A 23,710-nucleotide genomic window follows, 5' to 3' on the forward strand; every position below is an offset into this window, starting at 1 on the left:
CTAAAGTTAAACAAAAAACCTGGACATTAGCTCCATTTTGATCCATTTATTGACAAATCAAATGGAAAAAAAAAAAGGTCACAAACAGGTATAGTATTATAAATGTGGTTAACAGGGAATGGGTACAGCACTGGGAAGGGAGAATGAGGTTGAACAGACCATCAGAGGGAGGACGAGGAAGGGAAGAGGAGGGGGACATGCAGCGGGAGGAGGCGGGGGAAAGAGGTATCTGCTAAAAACCCCACGGCTCACCTTTCAGTGTCTCAGTTGTCACCCAATCGTTCTTTCCTGGACAGAATTAACAGCTAGAAATGGTTTAAGGGCAACACCTAAGTAGTTTGTCTACAAGATTTGGGAGATGGGGAGTTGGATGGAAGATGGGTACAGGATTTTAAGAGCTTCTCCCACTTGAACCCCCATCTACGGTGAACAGTGAGCTATGAAGCTTAATCCTGGTCCCAGCTCAGCCACCAACTCTGTGTGACTTTGGGCAAGTCACGTCCCCTTTCTGGGCCTTTTCCTTTGGCTGTAAAACAAGCAAAGTGGACTTGATGGCAAGTTCTACTCTGGCTCTAGCAATATCAAGTGTTTTGGCAACATGAGCTAGGCAAGGAGACCAGCTCAGCTTCAGAGAAATTAAACGACATAGAGGCTCAGCCAGAGTGACACAGTGCTGGCCTCCACCTCGAACCCTCTCTGTTGGCAGCAGCAGCAATTCAGAGGGTGAGTGAAGGCACACACACCTGTGGGAAACGCACTCTCCCAGTGACTGATCTTTGCAAGAGTGGCTGGGGGGTGCCAGGGGAGGGCCAGGATTGTCTCTACACAGAAGGCAAATCGAGGGGACTGGGGTGGGATGGGAGAACCCAGACAAAGCAGCCACACTCTGTAGGGTCTGGGGATGCAGCGCACAGGGGCAGTGGGAGGAGGCTGTGGGTTTCGGGGTGGGGCTGGAATGAAGAGCCACGCCAGCACCACACTGTGCCAGACTGCTCATTTCAGTGACCCCCCGCCAACCCGAAACAGAGGCCTGGGCCCCTTGGTCTAGTCAAAGCAGCTCTTCAGGTAGAGATGCCACACTTGGCATCGAGATCCTTGACTCCTGTGGGGTCTATGTCCTTAAAGCCAGGGTCAGGGAGTGTCTCCATTGGCTGGAGTCAAATGAGGTAGGCTGACTCGCTCCCCCTTGCCCTTCGGAGCCGACAGGCAGGACGAGCCCACCTGGCTGGCCACCCTCCCACCCCAGCTCTAAGCCTCGGGACCCAGGACTGCCAGTCCTTCCTTGGTCAATGGGCAGGCCTAGCCTGGCCTGAGAAAGCGGTCCATGAGACCGAGGATGGGTGCCTCTCCTTAGCCTGCGTGGATTTGTCTCAGCTGCTACGGCTTCAAGGGCAAAGGTTCCCCAAATGGACAGACAGGGGAGGAGCCCGTATCCGGGGTTTCTGTTTGACAAGGGAATGTGGTTTCAATTCTGAGGTCCAGAGCCACACCTTTTCATGGTAAGGACAGCCAGGAGTAAGATTCTGAGCTGTGCGTGTGTACGTGTACATTCTCACTCGGGGAGAGACACTGAACTCGGTCTACCTCGGGAAAGGAACTCTCTGCTCCCCAGGGTAGAATTGCCAGAGGCCCACATCTGACAGCCTTCAGCAGATTCTCCCAGTACCCCATACTGGGGATGTTTCATAGGGACGCTGGTCCCCAGTTCAAGGCAGTTCAGCAAAGCTTTGTGAAGTAACTTCTCTACAAAAGGCACAGTGAAGAGTCCCGGGGGTAGGGGTGGGGAGGCTGTGAGAGCATGCCTGGGGGCAGGGGGAGACCTAGCAGCAGCAGCCCAGGACCCTGGGAGGGGGCTCCCCCACCGCTCCAGCTCACTGCTCCAAGACCTTGAAGGACAGCGGGGTGACGCTCTTGGCAAAGGGCTTCATCAGACTGCTAGGATAGATGCACCCAAGCTTCTCCGGGGTGGGGAAGCCCCAGACCCTGTAGAGGGATGGGCTTAGCCGGTCCCCGATATAGAAGGGACCCACCCACTTGGCACTGCTGCCGTTCCTGGGGAGGGACAGCACGAGGACCTGGTCCCCCACGCTCCACTCCTTCTCCTGCCTCTCACGCTTGAAACGCCTATTCTCAGCCTTTTCGCTTGTCTTCTCGGCCAGCCTCCAGTGGAGCTCCAGCAGCTCCCTCATGAGCTGTAGCAGGAATAAATCCATCTTGAGCCCTTCAATGTTCGCACTGCTCATCTCCCACCACAGGGGCTCGGTCAGCCTCTCCTCGGCCCCTGTCAGGATATGGAAGGGCGAGGCCTGGCTGGAGGAGGCCCTGAAGGCCAGGTGCAGCAAGGGCAGGGAAGCCGCCCACTTCTTGCCATGCAAGAAGATGAACTCCTTGAGGGCCCTCTTGAATTCCCAGTAGGCCCCGGAGCTCGTCAGGCAGGGGAACTGGAGGTCCCTGCTCGGGGAGGCCACATGAACTCCGAGGGCCAGCCCACAGCTCACCAGGACATGGCGGGCAAACTGGGGGCCCTGGGCAGCCTCCAGCCTCACGGGAATGCCCCACCTGGCGAACACATGCTGAAGCAGCAGCTGGGCCACAGCCGTGTGCGTGTAAGGCTTCAGCGGGAAGGCCTCCACCCACCTGGTGTTGGGGTCGGCCACGATCAGCACGTGCTTGTGGCCCTCCTCGCTGACGGTGACCGGGCCCACCACCTCAATCTGCAGGTTGGACCAGGGGGCGGTGGACCTGAGGGGCCACAGAGACTCAATGACCTTCACCTCACTGCCTAGGAGATTCCGGGGGATGCAGAACAAGCAGCTCCTGCAGTAATGTCTCACATGCTCCTGCATCCCTGGCCACCACCCCAGCAACCGCAGCTTCCTATAGGTCTCCTCGGGCCTCTGGTGGGCCCCCATGGGGCCATCGTGCACAGCGAAAATCAGGTCCCTCCGGAGCTGCCGTGGGACCACCCAGACCCTGGGCCTCTTGTCTCCCTTGAACATAAGCAGGCCGCTCTCCTTGTCGAGGCTGAGGGAGCTAAAGGCGGAACTGAAGGGTGAGGAGTTGGATACCTTCTGCCCGGCCTGCAGCTTAGCCATGGTATCAGCCAGGGTGCTGTCGCTCCGCTGCAATGCCAGCAAGTCAGGCCTCTTGCACACAGTACGGGGAGTCACTACGGGGGCCGGCACGTCGTTTGGCAAATTCCAACACTGATCGCCCCCCTGGGCACCCTCCTTGGCTAGGGTGTCCACCGTCACGGCAAACAGGGAGCCCCGGTAGGAGGTTCGATAGATGAACGGGAGGGATGAGAGGCCAGAGGTGAGGTCTATGATGTAGGAGAGCAGGCTTGGGTGAGGTAGTGGGGTCCCGTCGGAGGAGAGGAAGCCCCGAGCCCTCCAAAGGGGCAGGAGCTCCCAGAGGAGGCTGAAGATCCAGTTGCAGTGCGTGAGGAAAACCACGGGCATGTGGGACTGGCCAAAACGCTCCAGGCCACAGGCCACGGCCGCCAGGTGGGCATAGGTCGGGGTGTAAGGGGAGCAAGAGAAGGAGAGGGAGACAGGGGGGCTGGTGGGAGACAGCACATAGAGACCGAAGCCCGCACACCACTCATCCTCCCGGTAAAAGCAGTACCCCGACATGTGGATGCAGACAAAAGTGGACAGGTCGGAAAAAGGAGGCAGAACCTGGAAAAATCGAGGCATGGAAGCCGTGGGAGTCAGCAGCCGGTTCTTCCCCAGCAGGCCCTGCAGAAGGGTCAGTTCCAGCGCTCTCTTGCCCTTGTCCTGTACCAGGAGGGCCCATCTGATCAACCACGCTTTGGCAACCCTGCGGCCGTCCCACGCCTCAGGGTCCACAGAGGTCCGGGAGGCGTAGAAAAGGTCCAGGACCACGGGGGTGTCCCCAATGTAGCGGGAGAAATGCTTGAGGGCCCAGGCCACGGCGTAGGGGCTGTCTCCCCCTGACTGCGGGCCCTCGCTGTCCTCGTCGGGGAGGAGGGGTTTTGAGGTATAGGCTACAGGGTGCTTCCTCCCCGAGTGCTCCTGGTACACAACGGCCGTCAGGGCCACTTGGCTCACCGTCACCTCCAGGTGGAAGGGCAGCTGGGGGTTGGGGACCGACAGGCAGAGGGCGGACACCAGGGCTCGCTTCAGGGCCAGGAAGGCCTTCTCATGGTCCAGCTCCCACCGCCAGTCCGGCTTCTGCTTGAGCAGGCTGTGCAAGGGCGCCACAAGGGCTTCATAGTCGGGGATGACGTCCCGGTGGGAGTCCGTGAACCCCATAAAGAAGGAGAGGGCGGTGAAGTTGCTGGGGATGGTCAGCTGGGCCAGCTGCGCAAGGACCTGCTGGCAGGGAGCCTTTCCATCCCAGGGGATGCCCAGCGAGGGAGAGGCCACCGCCGGCTGGAGATCGATGTCCAGGGCCTCGTCTTGGGGGTCATGGAGGCTGAGGCACCGGAGGATTTCCTCTGAGAGGGAAGGGCACTCAGCCTTGAACACGGACATCAGCGAAGAGTCCAGGTCCTCCTCCTCCTCCTCAGCCGGCTTCTGCATCTCCTGCTCCTCTCTCTGCTCCTCGTCCTGTCTCTCCTCCTCCTCCTGCTCCTCCCTGATTTCTTCCACATTCTGCAGACTCTCCGGGGGGCCAGGGTCCGTGTCGTCCCTCAGCTCAGAGATGCTGGCCGAGCTGGGAGGAAGGGTCTTCCACACCTTCAGGAAGTTGCCAATGTCGGTGTCCAACCTACACCAAAATAGCAGAGCAGAAGGGTCTGATGGAGGAGGTGGGGGACAGCCTGCCCAAGAGGCCACCTGAGGCGAAACCCAATGGCTGAGTGCCCCTGAGGCCAGGTCAGCCTCCCACACAGCACGACCTGCCCAGATACTCCCTCCAGCCCCAGAATCACTAAACCGCAACGTCAGATATTCATCTGGGCTTTGAAGGCTTATTTAATCAAAACCTCATTGATCAAGTGACATTTCCAAGCAGTTTTAAGCCAATGGTTTGATAAGAATTAGATGATTGGTCCTTCCAACCAGACTCTAGGGTAAGCAAGCCAGGGGAGCTCAAGAGAGGGAAGGAGGCCTGACAAGGGGCTTAGGAGGCACAGCACACAGGCCTCGGCCACAGCATTTTTCTTCAAAATGGGGAAATGGGACTGGGGGACCTGACCCAGGAAGCAGTGCCCTGCCCAGAAGGTGCCAACCACAGTCCCCTGCTGGGCCCAGGGAACTGGGAGGCTCAGCGTGGGTGGGAGCCAGAGGAACTGAGTTACTGCAAATCAGTTGTGCCGGCACCGGCACAGTGACCTGGGGAAAGTACTTGAGTCTCAGGTTCCTCATCTGTAAAATAAGGATAGTGGTCACACGTATCTAAGTCAAGCTGTGAGGGTCAAAGGGGGAAAGACACGTGGAAAAAATTCCTCTTGGTATATACTCCAGACATAGCTCCCCCTGCATGCAATGAAACAAGAAGGAGGTGGTTCACCGCAGCACGGGTGCCCACAGCATAACACGGAAACTGTCAAATGGCCTCCCATCAGAGAGCCCGTAAACCTGTTGGGCATTCATGCAATGGAATAGGCAATGGACGTTAAAGCCAGCCACAGGAACTAACATGGCGCGCACCTGGGAAAAACAATCAAACGTGGGGACAGATGCTGGCTGTGGAAGGATACATACAGTACTCAAGCGTGCGTGCAAGATTGTAAACTGTAAAACCATACTGTAATTAGTTTATGGAAGCAGATGTGGGTGGAAGTACAAAGACCTAAAAAAGTCAAGTCACTCTGCTCACTATTAAGCACTAAACAAATGTTGGCTAGCACCAAGAGGAAGCTTCCGGTCAGTCCCAGGAGGAGCTGGGAGGTGGCAGGGGGTTGGGGAGGTCCAGCCCATTACCTGTTTGGCTTCTTCAGAAACTCATCCAGGGTGGGGCCATCACGGCCCAGGGGGTCATCGGGCACCATGAAGAGATTCCCCGCAAAGGTGAAGGGCAGCAGGCTGGGCCCAGGACAGAGGAAGAAAGGTCACTATGGAGCTCTTGACCACTCACACCCTGTTGGCAGCTGGAGCTGAGACCAATATATCCTCCCAGCAGGTGCTGGTGAGCACTGGTCCAAGGCCCCTCTCCCTGCCTCCAACCATCCCCTGCCAGGGGCTATCTGGCACCCACGGGGAAGGAACAGCCCAATCCCATGGAAGCTGCCTCACCGATCTTTGACCATCAGTTTCTTGGAATTATTCATCAGGACGTGGAGCTGCTCATTGGTAACGATGATGCCATCTGTCTCTTCCGCCAGCTTGACCATGAACCTGCAGGGAGAGGGGGGTCACTATAGACCCAGTACCCAGCCTCTCACCTCCCCAGTCCTCTGAGAAACTGAACTTGTAGCTTCCTGTTGAGAAGTGTAGGACAAAAACACTGCCCTTGATAGTCAGGGAGCCAGGGCTTGAGAGCCCATCCTTGTCTATGCAGCTAGCTGGAGAACCATGAGCCCCCGGAAAGGCAGCCTGAGATGCACATCCCCCAGCTGTCTATGCAAACAAAGACCCCTATTTTACACATAGGCACTCACATACACATGCTTAGACACACACACAGAAACCCACGCCTTATCCACATCCACACATACCTCTTTATTGCTTCGGTTTCCGTACCTGTCGATCAAACATAAGATACCTACCCTTGATCGCCGTGAAAATTAAATTGAATGAGACAATACGCTTAAGTGTCTAGCTCAGTGCCTGCTACACAGCAGATATTAATATCCAATACTCCATGATTATTCTTCACCAATTGACAACATTCATGTACATGCCAAGCCACATTTACATATATATGTATGCATCTATACACATGTAAAAACACCTACCTGAGTAAACATATCCATTTTTCCAAGGATCACTTCTCCTTGAAAGAGGGCTGTGACCAGGAAAGAAAGCAAAGGCTACCTACTTCTCAGCATTTGCGGCAGCAAGCAATTCTAGCAGCCTCGACCATGCAATCCCACAAGTGCCCAGCAGAGGGCCCTTCTGCTGAAAAGCCGTGTGTGCTAAGTCGTTTGTCTTGTCCGCTACTGTGCAACCCCATGGACTGGGGCCAGCCAGGCTCCTCTGTCCATGGGATCTCCCAGGCAAGAATACTGGGAGTGGATTGCCATGCTCTTCTCCAGGGGATCTTCCTGACCCAAGGACCAAACCCGTGTCTCTTAAGTCTCTTGTGTTGGCAGGCAGGTTCTTTACCAATAGCGCCACCTGGGAAGCCCCACAGAAAAGCTTTCTTCCCTCAAACCCAGGCCTGAATTAAAAGGCATTAGAATCTGTATGCAATGCAGGAGACCTGGGTTCCATCCCTGGGTTGGGAAGATTCCCCTGGAGAAGGGAATAGCTACACACTCCAGAATTCTTGCCTGGAGAACCCCATGGACAGACCATGGGATCACACAGAGTCAGACACAACTGAGCAGCTAAGCTAACACTTGAGAGTCTTCCCTTGTGGCTCAGACAGTAAAGCGTCTCTCTACAATGCGGGAGACCTGGGTTCGATCTCTGGGTCGGGAAGATTCCCTGGAGAAGGAAATGGCAACCCACTCCAGTACTCTTGCCTGGAATATCCCATGGACGGAGGAGCTTGGTGCATGCTACTGTCCATGGGATCGTAAAGAGTCAGGCACAACTGAGTGACTTCACTTTCACTTTCACTTTAAAGACCTTATGCAGGATCTAAGCTGCATGCTTAGGGTCTATGCTATTGAAGGAAGGATGCTTGAGCTGCCCCACCCAAACCTGAAGGCTGAGTGGATACCATGTCTTAGGGAGGAACCGAACTTCTTTCTGTCTGGCATGGGAGGAGTCTAAGTGAAGCCAAGACCTGTGCCTGCTGGGCATCAACTCCAGCCCAGGGCCAGTGAGCTCGGAGGGCCTTCTCTGCCCCCAACAGAAGCAGCATCACAGGATCCCCTGTGCACATTGGACCTGCAGTCACGTGCTGCAGGATTGACAAATAGGGAGTCATTCGGCCTTTAGCTAGGAGGCAGGGGCAGTCTGACTCCATTTTCAGAGCCAGGGCTCCAGCCACACACACACCTCCTCCCAGAGCCAAGGCGGTAGGAGGAAAAGACTGTAGCAATTCCTTGAGAAAACCTCAGCTTCAACCCAAACTGGCACCCAAATCAGCTGCTGGGGGAAGCGGCTTGCTTGAAGCACCAGGAGTCACCTGGGCTAGTCCCATCCAAAGACAGTAGAGGGTTTCAGCCCAAAGCTGATGGGAGAGGAAAGCCTATTAACTCAGAGAAATGGGACTGCAAAGTCCCAAAATCAGGAACAGTCCCTGGGCTTGAACAGAACCATCTTGGAGCCCTTTCCTCTCTGTGTTCCTCCCTCTGCCTACAGAGGGCCAGTGCACCACACTTCCCTCTCTGACAAGACCCTCTGACATGTTTGCCTCCATCTCCCCAGAGCAGATGAAGCAAGACTCTGCCTCACACATCAGTGAAGCCCAAGCCCGGGGCGCCACAAGAGAAGGCCTGCAAAGCCACACACCTGTAGTCGTAGGTGGTGATCTTCTTGCCATTCTCGAGCTGGGAGGGGGTGATTGAAAGCATCTTGAGGGAATGTAGCTTTGTCAGAAAGTGGCTCTCTGGAAATGAAAGGCAGAAGACAGTGAGGGTCAGAGGAAGCGCCAAGAGGAAAGGCTATGATGGGAACAGAAAGGCAAGGAAAAAGAAGGCGTGGTGACACCGGAGGGGCTGGGGGGCAGGGCACAGCTCACCTCTCACCCTCCGGTTCTTCTTCAGCTGCCAGGTGGGTATAAACACGGTGACCTCTCGGTGTCCCCGGTTCCAGAAATACTGCACCGCCATGGCAATGCCCCGGCAGGAGAAGAAGTGCTGGAGACCGTGCCTGGAGGTGGGGTTGGGGTTAGGGGTACCAATGAGGGAGCAACTTTCTGCCCTAGGAATGGCCCTGCCTCTGCACTCTCCTCAGAACCAGCCCAGGACAGCACAGGGCATCAGAAATGCCAGGGTATCAGCATCAGCACCAACCGTGCCCTCTCCCTTCCCTCCTTCTTCAAATAGTGAGCACCTACTGGGTCCACTCACCTGCTCGTGTGCGTGTGTGTGTAGGGGCCTCCAGGGCAAAAGGAAGAGGGCAACCTCTATAACCAAAGAGCTCAGTTTAGGGCTGGAAGCAAACATTTGCTGACCACGACCATGTGCTGGCAATGTTCTCAGCATAGATTCTACGACGCGGGCAAATGAAGACACCTTGCACGTATTCATGCTGACATATGCATATACAGCAGGAAGTGCTGTGCAGGGACCTGATCTCTACAGGTTGGCACGGTGAGGAAAATCCTCACTGAGATCAGTGCTGGGCCTTAAGGGTTGGGCTGAACATTTGAAAACTGGGGTTTACAGGCCCCCTGCTATGTGAGGCAGGCTGAAAGGGAAAGATTCTGGGCCTGGGCAGATCTGAACCCAAAGGCCGGCAGGGCCCCTTACTGGCTCTGGGAGCTTGGGCAAGATCCATCACTTCTCTGAGCCCGTTTCTGCCTCTATCAAGGGAGAACAGAAATCCACCTTCGAAGGCTGCTATGTCGATTCTGCGAGCACTGCCGAGCACACAGTAGCTGCTCAACACGTGCCTGTCCCTCCCCTTTCCCCCACTCAAACCCCATGGCACCCCAGGGTGCCCCCAGGGACGGCCTGTTTGAGCTCCCCGGCAGTCCCAGTCCACCCCAGGCCCAAGGCTACTCACACCATGGCCACGCTGCTGCCATCAATGACCACCCGCCGCAGCTCCGGGTTCCCGGGTTCTTCTGACAGGTCCAGCTCGAAGGGTGTATTCAGGGCCTCGTGGTACCTCTGGAAGCTGGTCACTGTATTGCTTGCCTGTGGGTGGCGAGTTGGCTGCCTTGGGGTCCCCTCCCCAGCCCCCAGGAGCCCTTCCACCTGAGGCTGGCGCTTGCTACTGGGAGCCAAGGTGCCACTGCACTGTAGCCCCTGACTTCCAGGCTGCCCCTGGCCCTTCAGGAAGGAAGCACTGCCCCTTGACGGAGGCTGGCTCTCACTCAGGAGTTTGCTTGCATCCAGGGTGGACCCCGGACCTGCGGGCGCCTTCTGAGCCGCCGGCGTTTTCGGAGTTCTGGAAGTTTGGGGGGCGGCAGGGACTTTGGGAGCTGTAGGTCCGGTTTTAGGGGCAGGCCCAGTCTGGGCTCTGGATGTCTGGGGACCTGCAGGTGATGTTTTGGCTGCCTGCCTTTTCTGAGCTGTGGGAGTATGGGGAGCTGCAGGCGCTGGTTCACCCACAGCGGCCTTTTGCGCTGTGGGCACCACTTGAGCTTCTGGCTTTGTTGGAACTGAAGGCACTTCGGAGGCTGCACGTTCTTCGTGGGCTGCCACCATCATCTGGGTTTCAGGCACTTTGGGGGCTGCAGGCAGCACTGGATTTGTGGGTGGGGTTTGAGCTGTGGGCACTGCAGCAGCCATGGGCACTTTGAGAGTTTCAGGCACTGTCTTAGAGTCAGGTCCCGATGGAGCTGTCAGCCCCCCTTGAGCAGCAGGCACCCCTTGCCCAGTGGGTGGTGCTGGAACGGGCCCCTCTTCTGGCCCCTTACAATCCCACTGCACACTTCCTTGATCCCCCAGCTCACTTCTGGCTTGGAGCTGGGGTGTAGAGGTCAAAGGTGGCCCTATCTGTGGAAGTCCTGGGATAGACTTATCCTTTACCCCTGAGCCTCCTGAGACCACCAGTAAACTCATGACTTTTTTGGGGGTCTCTGGCCTTGGGCAGTTCTGTAGGGCTGCCTCTCCTCCCGGCCCGCCGTCTGGTGTACAGTCTGGGCTTTCCACACTGGGCAGGGGAACCAGCTCCTTCTGTTTCCATCCCAGATTTAAGGGCAAAGGATTCTGCCCTGGCAGCTTGAACTGAATGGGGCCCAGTGGCCTCTGCCAGAAAGGGAAACTGAAGCACGCCTGGGACAGGAGCCAGGCCAGGTGAAGAGAGTGCAGTTCATTGATCCTCCAGAAGGTAGCAGCAATAGCCCCTGGCCACATGGGTGCAAAGGTTGGCCCTGGGGTCCAGGCCTTCCAGGGTGAGCACACACTCAGGGCTGACACTGGAGGCTGGAGGGGGAGCTTGTCTTCCCCTCTCCGGACTTGCCTCTGCTGGGACGAGGCTTGGGTGTGATCCACGGAGTCCTGGCTGCTGCTGGCTTGCACTGACCCTTCCTCGCGAGCACAGTCCACACCACCTTGGTTGTTGGAAGTGACCCTGGAGAAAACCCGAGTTTGTTGGAAAGGTGGGAAGGTGAGTTAGGTCCCAAACTCTTTCCCTGGGGTTGGGGCGCAGAAACAGGAGAGAAGACAAACTGATTCTCCAGAACTTACCGGACCAGCTGGTTTGCTGTCTCCTGCTGGGTGCTCAGGCCTGGGGTACCCGAGATTAGGGCCCCTGTGGCTCCCAGGCTGGTTAATCTCTTTGAATTTTCTGGGCTCCCCATCTCCACAAAGGGGCCAGGACCGTCTCCCACGGCCACCATGGTTGGACCTTCCTTTTGCTGGTGGGTTGGACAGATCAGGAGCTCAGAGTCTGAGCGGGAGTCGGAGGTGCCGATGCGGCTGAGCCACTGGATGATGTCCTCCTTGCCAGCGGCATCCCGCACCAGGCTCAGCAGCAGCTCCTGGACCGCCGGGGGCAGCTGCAGCAGGTCCCCGGCATACTGGTCACCACGGATCCAGACCAGGGCCCCAAAGGCCCGGGTCACCTCGGCCTCCCAGATGCCGCGGGGAGTGAGCAAAGGGGCCGGGCCCCAGCGCAGCCGCCCCACCAGCTCCTCCAGCCAGTTCTGGGTCATGACGAAAGACTCGGTCAGCCCGCCCACCATTAGGGAGCCCGGGGGGCCGGGCACCAGGTAGGCCAGGGTGCTCCAGCACAGGCAGTCCAGGAAGAGGCCCTGGGCCCCGAGGAAGGCGCAGTGCAGAGCTGCTGGGTAGCGGACCTCCTTCCATAGCTCCGGGTTGCACAGGCCCTTCAGATACTCCTGCAGCCAGTGGGGAGAACACGAAGGAAGCCAGCTGTTAGGGGCCCGTCACTGGTGCTCACTCCCCTCACTAAGCACGTGCACTCCCCCTGCTCACTAATAAGCCAAATGACCCATTCCCCCCACCCCAACTCCTACCCGGGACCCAGCCCTCTCTCCCTGGTACTGCCTCCTCACACACTCATCTTTTTCCAGGGAGCTTTGACAAATGGGGGAGGGGAGTACCTGGGCTTGGAGTCAAGGGTTCTAGTTCTAGTTCCAACTGGACCTCAATATGTTAGGGGTACTGTGAAAACTATCACCTTCTCAGGGGCTCAGTCTCCTCACCTGTAAAAAGCTGGATTAAATGAGACACTCCCAAGAGCCAGTCCTACCCTGGCATTCTAGAATTGTGAAATAGCTGAGGGGAGGGAGATGGCACATTACTGAGTACCCTCCAAGTTATTAACTCTCCCTTTGCCTAGGTTTCCTCATCTGTAAAATGGGGATAATGGTTTCCCCCTCATTAGGCTATCATGAAGTTTCAGTGCGTTAATACAAAGGAAGTGCTTAGCTTGAGCCTGGTACAATCTATTCCCATTTTTCAGGCTCAGAAAGGCCATATCGCTGACCCAGGGACACACAGTCAGCGGTGACTGGGTGAAGACCACAGCTGCCATCTGTCTGGGTCTGAAACCAGAGCTCTTTCCACCTCCTCGGGTTGACTACACAGTGACTACGGGGTAATCCTGTGAGATTCTGGTTAATCCCCCTGCAGAAGCTCTCTGGCACAACCTGTAACTGTAACCATGGTAACTCTGTTGCCCAGAGGGGACAGAGGAGAAGATAAGTCCCTGGTCTGGTATCCAAGGGATCCCCACAGATATACACAATGGTTGAGCCGGAAGGGTGGCCTCTGGCTGTCTGGGCACCAGGCCCTCATGTTTCCAGGGCTCACACACTCCGTCTTTAGAGAGCATTGGGATGGAAGAGGTTGGGTTCTTCCACTCTCTGACTGAGTTCCCCCAGCATGACCCCACGGGCTCCAAGGAACCATGGGAATCCCCTCTTAATCGGCCAACCCTGATGACTGCATTCATCCTCAAGCGCCTCCTCACCCCTGTGTCAACGACAGTCATCCCTCTTCCTGCCTTCCCCTGACAGATCCATAAGGAACAAATGCTCCATTTTGGATCTCCAACAGCCATCCCAAAGACCACATGGGGTTCACGGTATTCAGACTTGTAAGAGTTATTCCACCTGGTCAGACTCACCCTTGCCAGGCGGTGGGTAAGCGAGGTTGCTCAGGTCTGAGCTTACCTCTTCCACCTGGCCCAGGTCATGGGAAGATCCCACATGCCATGGATCAACTAAGCCCATGTGCCACACCTACTGAGCTGGTGGCCTAGAGACCAGGAACCACAGCTACTGAAGCTGGCCCACCAGAGCCCATGCGAACAAGAGACGAGAAGTGACTGCAACGAGGAGCCCACGCACTACAAACAGAGACTAGCCCCACCCACCGCAACCAGAGAACAGCCAGCGCACAGCGCAGCCAATAAGGAAAGAAATACAATTTAAATATAGATTGGAAATGAGGTGACTTTCAAAATAATAAATCTGAACTGATATTTACTGAGTACTTGCTAGGTGCCAGGCTCTTTACATACATCAACTCGTTGATTCCTCTCTCAGACCTATATGGAAATTACTATCCTCCTCATTTCAGGTGAGCAAGAAAGGACACATGTCTGAGGTCACACAGACAGAGGCTGGGATACTCAGGCACTCTGACTCCAAAGTCTGAGGTCTTAACCACGATGCTGTCTATATGCGCGTGTGTTCTCAGTCACTTAATCGTGTCCAACTCTTTGCGACCCCATGGACTGTAGCCCATCAGGCTCCTCTGTCCGTGGAATTTTCCAGGCAAAAGTACTAGAATGGTTTGTGATTTCCTGCTCCAGGGGACCTCCCTGACCCAGGGAGAGAACCCGAGTCTCTTGTATCTCTTGCACTGGCAGGCGGATTCTTTACCACGGAGCCACTAAGAAGCCAATGGCGCGTTAGAGAAAAAACAGATAAGAAAAAACGCGTTTACATCGAGAAAATTTCTGGAGAAAGTTTCCTGCTTTAAGCCTACCCAGACCTTTACATCCAGAAAAATCAGGAGCAATTTTTCTGCTTTAAGCCTACCCAGACCTTTACATCCAGAAAATATCTGGAGCAATTTTCCTGCTTTAAGCCTACCCAGACCTTTTTCTCCAAGAGAAGAAGTAGAGAAGAGGCAGGAACGAAGTACACACAGAAAAATGTTGTGTATTTGTTATTTGTTAAATATATTGCCCAGTGTCCTGTGAGTCATCGGTCAATGTGTAAGTTAAATAAAAATAATACCACCAGACAGCTTACTACTGCTGTATACTTTATCAGTCCTGACTTAGGATTCTTCTTTCTCATAAGTCAGTTACCATTCATTGTCTGCTTTCCAGAAGCACACCAAATTACACTGTAGAACACTCAAAAAGTTAAAAAAAAAAAAAAAATGGCAGCACCAAAAAACTCCAGAATTAGGACTGAAGGAGAATCCAAAAAACTCCAGAATTAGGAGTGAAGGAGAACATTTTTTAAAAAGTGGACTCAGGGGACTTCCCTGGTGGTCTAGTGGCTAAGACTCCATGCTCCCAATGCAGGGGGGCCAGGTTCAATCCCTGGTCAGGGAACTAGATCCCACACGCTTCAAATAAGAGTTCACGTCCCACGACTAAAGACTAATCCCACAAGCTGCAACTAAGAACCAGTGCAGCTAGTAAATTAAAAAAAAAAATTAAATTAAAGGTGGACTAAGATGAAGTTGTTTGAAGAGCAGTTAGATCTGGGAGCCTACCTACTCCACTACACAAAGGCTGAGCAACTACCACCCTACCCCCTGAAGTTTGTTCTGCAGAAGCTGATCAGTGTACTTGAGAGTGTGGGTACCATACAAAATCATGCAGGAAGAGAGGAAGGCCGACAGTGAGGTCTACGGTGAGCAGTGAGTGCAGAGAAACTCATTCTTCTCATTCAGAGATTCAGCCATAGTAACCAACAATGGATGAAGACAGATGCCCATACAAAAGGGTCTCTCTGGGGCATCTCAGAAGAGTGGGGGAAACTACAAACTTCCAGAGAGAAAAGAACACTTCACATCAAAGGACCAGGGACCAAGAATAGCTTCAGATGTCCCCAAAGCAAGAAGTCAATAGATTAATGCCTTCTCACTTCTGAAGGGAAATAATCTTCCATGTATAATTTGATACCAGCCAAACTGTCGATCAAGTGACCTTCAGATATGCAATGGAGATACTCAGATATGCAACCCCAAGAATCTACCTTCTCTAAAGCCTTTCTCAGGAAGCTACTGCAGAGCATTTTCCAGCAAATCAAGAAAAGAAAAACCAAGAAAAGAGACCCAACTCAGAAAAAAAGCAAAGACAATCTCCAGAATGATTGTGGAGAGAAATTTTAGAATGTATTCATCCATTCAAGAAATCATTACTGAGCATCTACTATGTATCAAGCATTGCTCTGGGAGGCATAGAGGGCATCTAGTTCAGGTTGAAGAGTGGAATTCCAGAAACAGGAAGGCTGATCTCAGTTATCAGCATGATCTTTAGCACAGCACCATCTTTCTAACTTAATGACGCTACTGACAGACGTGCTCCACCAACCCAAGACAAAGACACAGCGTTCAGGAAACAAGGCGTTTAACAAAGAAAAGGGCAAAAGGATGCCAAGAATGACAGCAAACAGGAGTCTCAGGATGATAGCCACACAAGCCTGACCAGAAAGAAAGAAGGGCGCACCCGGGAAAAAATCTGTAACAGGCCGCCTTGAATCAAAACCTTATCCTTACAGAAAATTGTCGTGAGCAGCTACTGAAAGTTATATAAGACTTAGCAATGAGTTCAAAGGAAAACAAACAGGAAAGGTGTGAGCTCTTTACCTCAGAAAAATTGAAAAGTAAGATAGAAAACCTAATTACAGTATACTTCAGTGTTTAGATGTGAGTGATATTTGCATGGGCATAATGTTGCGAATAATAAATACAGATTTAACAGAAAATGAAATACAGTTATATTGGGAAGAAAAAAGGGATGGCAATATAAAGGAGCTAAATCCTCACCTATAATGAAAGTGAAAGTCGCTTAGTCGTGTCCAACTCTTTGGGATCCACGGACTATACAGTCCATGGAATTCTCCAGGCCAGAATACAGGAGTGGGTAGCCTTTCCCTTCTCCAGGGGATCTTCCCAACTCGGGGATCGAACCCAGGTCTCTTGCATTGTAGGCAGATTTTTTTTACCAACTGAGCCACAAGGGAAGTCCAAGAATACTGGAATGGGTAGCCTACCCCTTCTCCAGGGGATCTTCCCCACCCAGGAATCGAACCAGGGTCTCTGCATTGCAGGCAGATTCTTTACCAACTGAGCTATCAGGGAAGCCCTCACCTATAATAAAAGGAAGTAAAAAGGTATCTAAAATTAATCCAAAGATACAGGATCTACATATTTTTTAGGAATATGGAGATGCATAAATTCCAGAACAGATATTTTCTACAGGGAAGAGCACAGAAGAGGGAATTGGCAGGACAAGGCAAGGAATCACTGCATTATACTGTGGACTTTTAAAAAATTACTGGACTTTTTATTATTTTGATAAAGAAAAATTAAGTTCAAAATAAAGGAGGGATTCCCTGGCAGTTCAGTGGTTAAGAATCCTTGCTTCCATTACAGGAGGCACGGGTTCGATCCCTGGCCAGGGAACTAAGATGCCGCATGCTGCAGAGCCAAAAACTAAATAAAAATAAATGTAAATAAGCCTCTTTTTAAAATTGGAGTGTAACTGCTTTACAATGTCATTTCTGCTGTACAATAACATGAATCAGCCACACGTATGCAGGGTGGGAGGAACTGAGGGAGTATATTGACATATATACACTACCATGTGTAGAATAGATCGCTAGTGGGAAGTTACTGTACTGCACAGGGAGCTTAGCTCTGTGCTCTGTGATGACCCAGAAGGGTTGAATGGGAAGGACGTGGGAGGGAAGCTCGAGAGGAAGAGAGATAAATATATGCGCAAGCATCTCTTTTAAAAAATAAATTAAAACAAGTAATTAAAGGAAAAGGATCAGGTGCTCACAACACAATTATGTGTGCTGGTAAGTTGTAGGGAGCCAATTGTGGGGAGGGCAGTCCTGATCTGTAGTATTTTCCAGTTTCTGTGGTGTAACTACTCCCATCCTGGCTGATTTCAAACTATGAACAGGACTCCACTGGCTCAAAAACTTCCAAAACTTTGCAACAATGGGTCAGCAGGAGCCAGTTTCAGCACACCCCTGGCCACTGCCAGCTTTCATGGTACCGCTCACAGTCAGTGTGGGGCAGGAACAGGCTGACTTGCACGTGAGAGCCAAGCCCAGAGTCAGCAGACCCGGCCCCATGGCTCCCCGTCTCAATCTCGAGCTCCCCATCACCCATTCCATCATCTCGAACGGTCACCTGTTCTCTCAGCACCCAACCCTTCTTCACACCGTTGTCAAGGAGGACAGAAAAGCTGAGCAGGGCTTGTCTCTGAGAGACTCTGATCATTAAGAACTCTCCTTTCTACTTGCTGATTTCACCTCAGAAAGGCCACGCCTCCCCAGGGCTTGTTTTTGCTGCCTAGGAAATGTGATTTCCAGCAATGCCTTCATTATTTTTTAAATCCCACCACAAGAAAACTACTTCAAGGTACTTTCGAGTTCTACAGAGATTTCCTAGAAAACCAGCGCATATAATAGAAAAACACACCTGAGCTCTTCTCCAAAGAAGCCCGTACCCTTCTTGACCCCTTCTTCCCTCACAGACAGGACATCCATCACCCCTTCTCCATCCCACAAGCTTCAGTCTCACTGAGCTCTCTCTGCCAGCTGGCTATGTATATCAACTCACTATCAAGGTACATGGTTCTGTGTCCTTACAGCTGGGATTGGGGTCAGCCACAGCACCTCTACATGGAAACTCCGAGACATCCTTCTTGTGTGCTCAGTCATGTCCAACTCTTTGCGACCCCATGGCCAGGTTCCTCTGTCCATGGAATTTTCCAGGCAAGAATACTTGGGTGGATTGCCATTTCCTCCTCCAGGGGATCTTCCCAACCCAGGGATTGAACCCATGTCTTCCGAATTGCAAGCAGATTCTTTACCACTGAGCCACCAATCAGCTGCTCAAGACATCCTTATACATGGGAAATTTTCCTGCATCACATTGCTGAACCTTAGAAAGCATTTCATCCAAGCCTCTCACTTCACAGACAAGGAGACAGACTCAGAGAGGGAAAAGAACTCATTCAAAGTTATATAGCTTGTTAACCACAACATTTACTGACATCTCTACCCTATAACTCTCCACATTTGCAAAAGTAAGCATGCATTACTTCAGCTGACTCTTAACAACTCTTTCATGAAGTGAGTATTACTACATTGTTTTATAGATGAGGAAATAAGCTCAAGAGAAGGTCAGTGATTTGACCCAGGTCAGCCAGTTAGAAGGTAGCAAACCCCAATCTCCAGCTCTTTCCACCACACCCATTTGTCCCAGCAGTTAACTTGGTGACAGCAAATTGAGCCCAGATCTCCTATTTCTAGAACAAAACCTCACCCTCCCCACGTTCCCTGCCCTCCTGCTCCAAAGCTCTACTCATCTCTTCTTTCTGCTCATTCTTTACAATAAGGGAGGGAGTTACCCAAACCCCTCATGCTGCTTCCATCTTAAACTGTGCTTTTCTCCAGAAGAAAACAGGTGGGAAAGAGCTGAAAGGATGGGGCGGGATGGGGGTGATTGGAGAAAGCCACTGGCTGCACTAGCAGGGCCTGGGGTGTGAGGGAAAGTCAGTGGCCCCAGGGACCCTGAGGCAGCAGTGGGAGCAGGAGTAGCTGAGCCTGGAGAAGCTGATGAAGGATGTAAGTAGGAGTCAGGGGAGCTAGACACCCCCAGTCTCACAAAAGAGTCAGCGGGTGTCTTTCAAATTAACAAAAAGATTAAGACCCCCAAAGAACCTGAAGGCTCCTCGGGCTAACCCGCCTATCCCAGCTACTGAAAAGTCTGCATCTCCAGGGCTCCTGCACATCTGCTATGTGGGCAGGCACCCCTCCCCTCCCCCAGCACCTCTGTCAGAACTGGACAAACTGCTGACGAAGCAGCTCAGCGGAGGGGCTGAGGCAGGAACTTTCTAGCCTGCCTGTCCACTGGCCAGCGTGTTCTGGGCCTCCCCCACCCATGGCCTTGACCAATTAGGATACTGGTAGAGACCTAGCTGGGGAAGGGGAGTGTGCTGGGGTGGGGTGGGGTGCATGGGGGAGAAGGGTGGCCTGGGACTGAGGGAGGCTGTAGTATTCCTACCAGGAAAAGATAAGATAAGGGAATCTGGGGGAAGAGGGAGACCTTGGCCATGACGGGGGATCAGAGGGAACCTGATAGGCCCAAGTGGAGGAGAAGCGGGTGAGAGAAGCTAGAACAAACGCGCGAGAGGCACACGGTGACCTGGCCTGCCCAGCATCCAGCCCCACACAGCAGGCCCTTTCATCTGAAGCCCACAGCCCTCCTCCCAGAGGATTCCCACCCATCTCCAAAGCCTGCTGCCTTCCAGAGCAGCTGCACCTCTGCCCCTGAGCCCCTGTAAGAGGCCGCCTAGGGCATCAAGAGTGTGGGGCGCTGAGCCCAGAGCCCCTGCCACCCCCACCTACCCTACCCTAAGTGTTCCAGGAGGCCCCTGACACTCTCCAGTCCCCAATAGCTCATCTGTAAAATGCCAGCATTTCTCTAGCGAAGTCTCTAATGGCCCCTCCTGTCCCAGCACTCAGGCTCCGAGGCGCAGCCCAGGATTTAAGGAGACTTACATGAAGGCAGAAAGACCTGGGCCTTCCAGCCTCTGGGTGGAGAACAAAGAGATATGCTGCACAGGCTACAGAAATACCAGACCTTAAGTTGCTCCCCCGATGGAGGAATAGGCTGTAAATGCGGGCCCTGGTCAGGGAGGGCTCCTGGGGGGACGCACAACGCAGAGCCTTTCTCAACACACTTGAGGGACTGAAGTGACACGCAAGAGAGGGGTGGGGCAGAAAAGAAAGAAGGAACCAGAGGGAAGGACCCAAGGCTGCAGAAGTGGAGAGGCAGGGAATGGCCCAGTACCTGCCCGCCATACTGCCCAGTCCAGGTCGGGGGGCCTCTGGGGACCCTTGCCTCCCAGGTTTGGGGGGGAGGGGGGAGGGAAGTGGGGCGAAGGGAGGGAGAAAGGTCTGGCTGGAAGTGATAAGAGGCCAGACGCTGTTTACCTTGGCTTTGCCCATGTTCTCCCTGGGTCCCTCGAGCTGCAGCCAGAAGTAGGGGGTGTCCGGGCGGCTCTGGAAAGCGTTCAGCTTGACCCTGAAGATGCGCTGCACTTGCTGCCGCTGCCGCTGCACCCGGGGCTTCGACTTGGTCTGCACCATGAACCATTCCTGCGCCGGAGGGTCGCCCCCGGACAGGAGCATGGCTGCCCCGCCCGCCCCTGGAAGAAGGGAGCCGACAGTGTCACCGGCGTCCCCGGGCCGGAGGCGCCTAGGCCACGCCCCCTCCTCCGGGCGGCGCGCCCCCGCCTCGGCCTGGGTCCCCCCGACACACACACCCCACCCCCGGCTCGCGCACCCACCCGCCGCGGCTCGGGCGCCCTTCCCCCGGAGCTCCGAGCCTTTCGGCGGCGGCTCCCGCGACAATCTCTTCCTGCCAGGGGTTGCAACGGGGGTGGGACCGATCGGGCTCCCGCCGCCCTTCCCTCCGCCCCCACCCTCCCCCGCTTCACCGCCGCGCCAGCCCCTCCAGGATGAACTTTAGCTGCGTCTGCCCGGGAGCTTAAAGGGGCGCGGAGGGAGGCGGCGGGGCGGGGGAAGGCGGGGAGGGACGGGCGGGGGCGGGGGTCCTGAAAACCTCTGCCTTCCACTCAAGTCTTGGGCCCAGAGCCAGAATCCGGGGGTCAAAGTTAATTTCCTTCCACATTCCCCTTTCCCCAGGGGAAGGGAGAGGAAGGAAGGGCACCCCGGTGGGGGAGAGGGGGCTTGGTTTCGGGCACCCGGCCTTTCTCTCCGTTCCTCCAGCCAGCCCTGCCGCCTCCTAGGCCTCCCAAGAGAACCGAGAGCCGCGCCCCTCCTTCCCTCGCAGGAAAGGGTTAAAGGAGAGCAGGGTGGGGAGCCTGGGAGGCTGGGGCCTGAGGAAAACTCCGGGCCGGAGACCGAGCAGGAAGGAGAGGGTAAAAGCACCGCCCCCGCGCCCCCCCACCCCTAAGTCTGGGGACAGCCTGGGGCTGGCAGGCAGCCCAGACCCTCCTGAAGCCCTCAGGGCTGGAGGGGCGGGGAGAGCGCCCGAGTTTTCGGGAGTTTTCAGACTTGCGCTGTTTATGAAAGCCTTTCTGAGCAAGTTTGAGCTAAGCTGAGAGGGGAAGCTTTAGGAAGAGAGTGAGGGTCTGGTTGCTGACAACCTCTGAGGGTTCCCTCAACCCCTGACCTGCCGCCAGTCAGCTGCTAGGCCTCGGTGGTCAGGAACCAGCCCTGGACTGGGGGGCTGCCGCCAACATCCTTCTCAGGAGGCATCAGGGGCACAAAGAACACCTTATGCAGCCCTGTGGCCTGAACAGAACCCGGCTCTGTGGAGGGCAGAGTTTGCATCCTGGGCCTCCGGGAACTTCCTTTTCCAACCCCAAACCCAGAGCCTCTGTCTGACAGGCATGAGTGTACCTATGGGGACAAAGGGCAGTGGACTTTAGGCCAGCCTTGGGACATCTGGGCTGCAGGGGCCATGGCACATTTCTGTGCAGGCAAAGAGCCAGGGGCACCCCACTGCAAGGAAGGGGCAGGGGAGAGGGGCGCACACCCAGTCCTCTGGTCTGGATTCAGCCCCTGCTGTACCACACCTCCACTCCTACTTACCCTAGGTTGGAATCCAGAAAAGGGGATCTATGTCATCTCTGGCTCCGAGGCCTTCTGCTCTGCCAGGTCTGCTGTCCCTGGGCTGCCCCTCCAGAGCGCCTTGCAGCAGAAGACCCTCCAGTGAACCTGGAAGCTCCATCTTTCTCCATTCTTCCCACTTCTAACTGCTCTCCCTTTATCAGAAGAAGCGCCTGCTTCATTGTGCCTCAGTTTCTCCTCTGAAGCAAATGACAGCCGCATACCCATGCCCCACCCCTCCTTCCTTGAATAAACACTTATTTCTTGTTGCCCTCTTTCAACTGACTGTGAACTGCAGGCACAGTGACATCCTGAAGGAAAACTTTCAGGTTTAATCTTATGTTCAAAGGGGCCATGCAGAGGGTGGGACAAGATCAAACTTAGGCATCAGGTACTTGATAAGTGGGTAAAAAGAGGGTAATTTATTTGAACTCTTGCATCTCCATTTCCCATAAAATAAGGATAATGATACCTATTAAATATTCATTAGAAGCACTGACAATGAAGCTAAAACTTCAATACTTTGGTCAGTCAGTTCAGTCGCTCAGTCATGTCCAACTCTGCGACCCCATGAGTCACAGCACGCAGGCCTCCCTGTCCATCACCAACTCCGAGAGTTTACCCAAACTCATGTCCATTGAGTCGGTGATGCCATCCAGCCATCTCATCCTCTGTTGTCCCCTTCTTCTCCTGCCGCCAATCCCTCGCAGCATCAGGGTCTTTTCCAATGAATCAACTTTTCACATGAGGTGGCCAAAGTATTGGAGTTTCAGTTTCAGCGACAGTCCTTCCAAAGAAATCCCGAGACTGATCTCCTTTAGAATGGACTGGTTGGATCTCCTTGCAGTCCAAGGGACTCTCAAGAGTCTTCTCCAACACCACAGCTCAAAAGCATCAATTCTTTGGGGCTCAGCTTTCTTCACAGTCCAACTCTCACATCCATACATGACCACTGGAAAAAACATAGCCTTGACTAGACAGACCTTTGTTGGTAAAGTAAAGTCTCTGCTTTTTAATATGCTATCTAGGTTGGTCATAACTTTCCTTCCAAGGAGTAAGCATCTTTTAATTTCATGGCTGCAATCATCATCTGCAGTGATTTTGGAGCCCCCCAAAATAAAGTCTGACACTGTTCCACTGTTTCCCCGTCTATTTCCCATACTTTGGTCACCTGATGCAAAAAGCTGACTCATTGGAAAAGACCCTGATCCTGGTAAAGATGGAGGGCAGAAGGAGAAAGGGGCAGCAGAGAAAGAGATGGTTAGATAGCATCACTGACTTGGTGGACATGGAGTTTGAGCAAATTCCAGGAGATAGTGAAGGACAGGAAAGCCTGGGTCACAAAGAGTTGGACACAGGTTAGCAACTGAGCAACAACAACCATGATACCTATGCCACGGATTGTAAATTAGATCACATGGGTACTGCACCTGGTACATGGCACTGTACCTGGCACCAAGTAGACACCCAGTTCATTTTCATTTTCCCTACCTTGATCTTGTCTCTTCTTCCACCTCACTTCTGGCCAGTACATCATAATACCTTCCCAGAGATCCCCTCCTTCCCAGCCTTTTTTTTGGCCACCCGCCCCGCACGGCATATGAGACTTTAGCTCCCCAGCCAAGGATTGAATCTGTGCCCCCTTTAGCGGAGTGCAGAGTCTTAACCACTGAACTGCCGGGGAAGTCCCATACTATCC

At 53.9% G+C, this 23,710-nt stretch overlaps 1 protein-coding gene across 2 annotated transcripts; it reads right to left on the reverse strand.

Annotated features, from left to right (window-relative positions):
* Positions 1-31: 31 nt before the first annotated feature.
* Positions 32-20,852, reverse strand: NYNRIN (NYN domain and retroviral integrase containing). Of its 2 annotated transcripts, NM_001192459.2 has the most exons (9): positions 20,724-20,852; positions 20,368-20,582; positions 11,384-12,036; positions 9,753-11,267; positions 8,764-8,894; positions 8,535-8,631; positions 6,204-6,305; positions 5,892-5,993; positions 32-4,734 (listed from the first exon to the last, which is right to left on the reverse strand). In NM_001192459.2, the coding sequence occupies exons 2-9, from the start codon at positions 20,563-20,565 to the stop codon at positions 1,872-1,874; spliced, it is 5,661 nt and encodes a 1,886-aa protein (NP_001179388.1). In that variant the 5' UTR covers positions 20,566-20,582; positions 20,724-20,852; the 3' UTR covers positions 32-1,871. The 2 variants fall into 2 exon arrangements, with proteins under 2 accessions (NP_001179388.1, XP_059746358.1); XM_059890375.1 differs by lacking the exons at positions 20,368-20,582; positions 20,724-20,852 and adding an exon at positions 19,933-20,235.
* Positions 20,853-23,710: the final 2,858 nt, after the last annotated feature.

Source organism: Bos taurus, chromosome 10 (assembly GCF_002263795.3).
Source record: "Bos taurus isolate L1 Dominette 01449 registration number 42190680 breed Hereford chromosome 10, ARS-UCD2.0, whole genome shotgun sequence".
Taxonomy (NCBI): Eukaryota; Metazoa; Chordata; class Mammalia; order Artiodactyla; family Bovidae; genus Bos; species Bos taurus.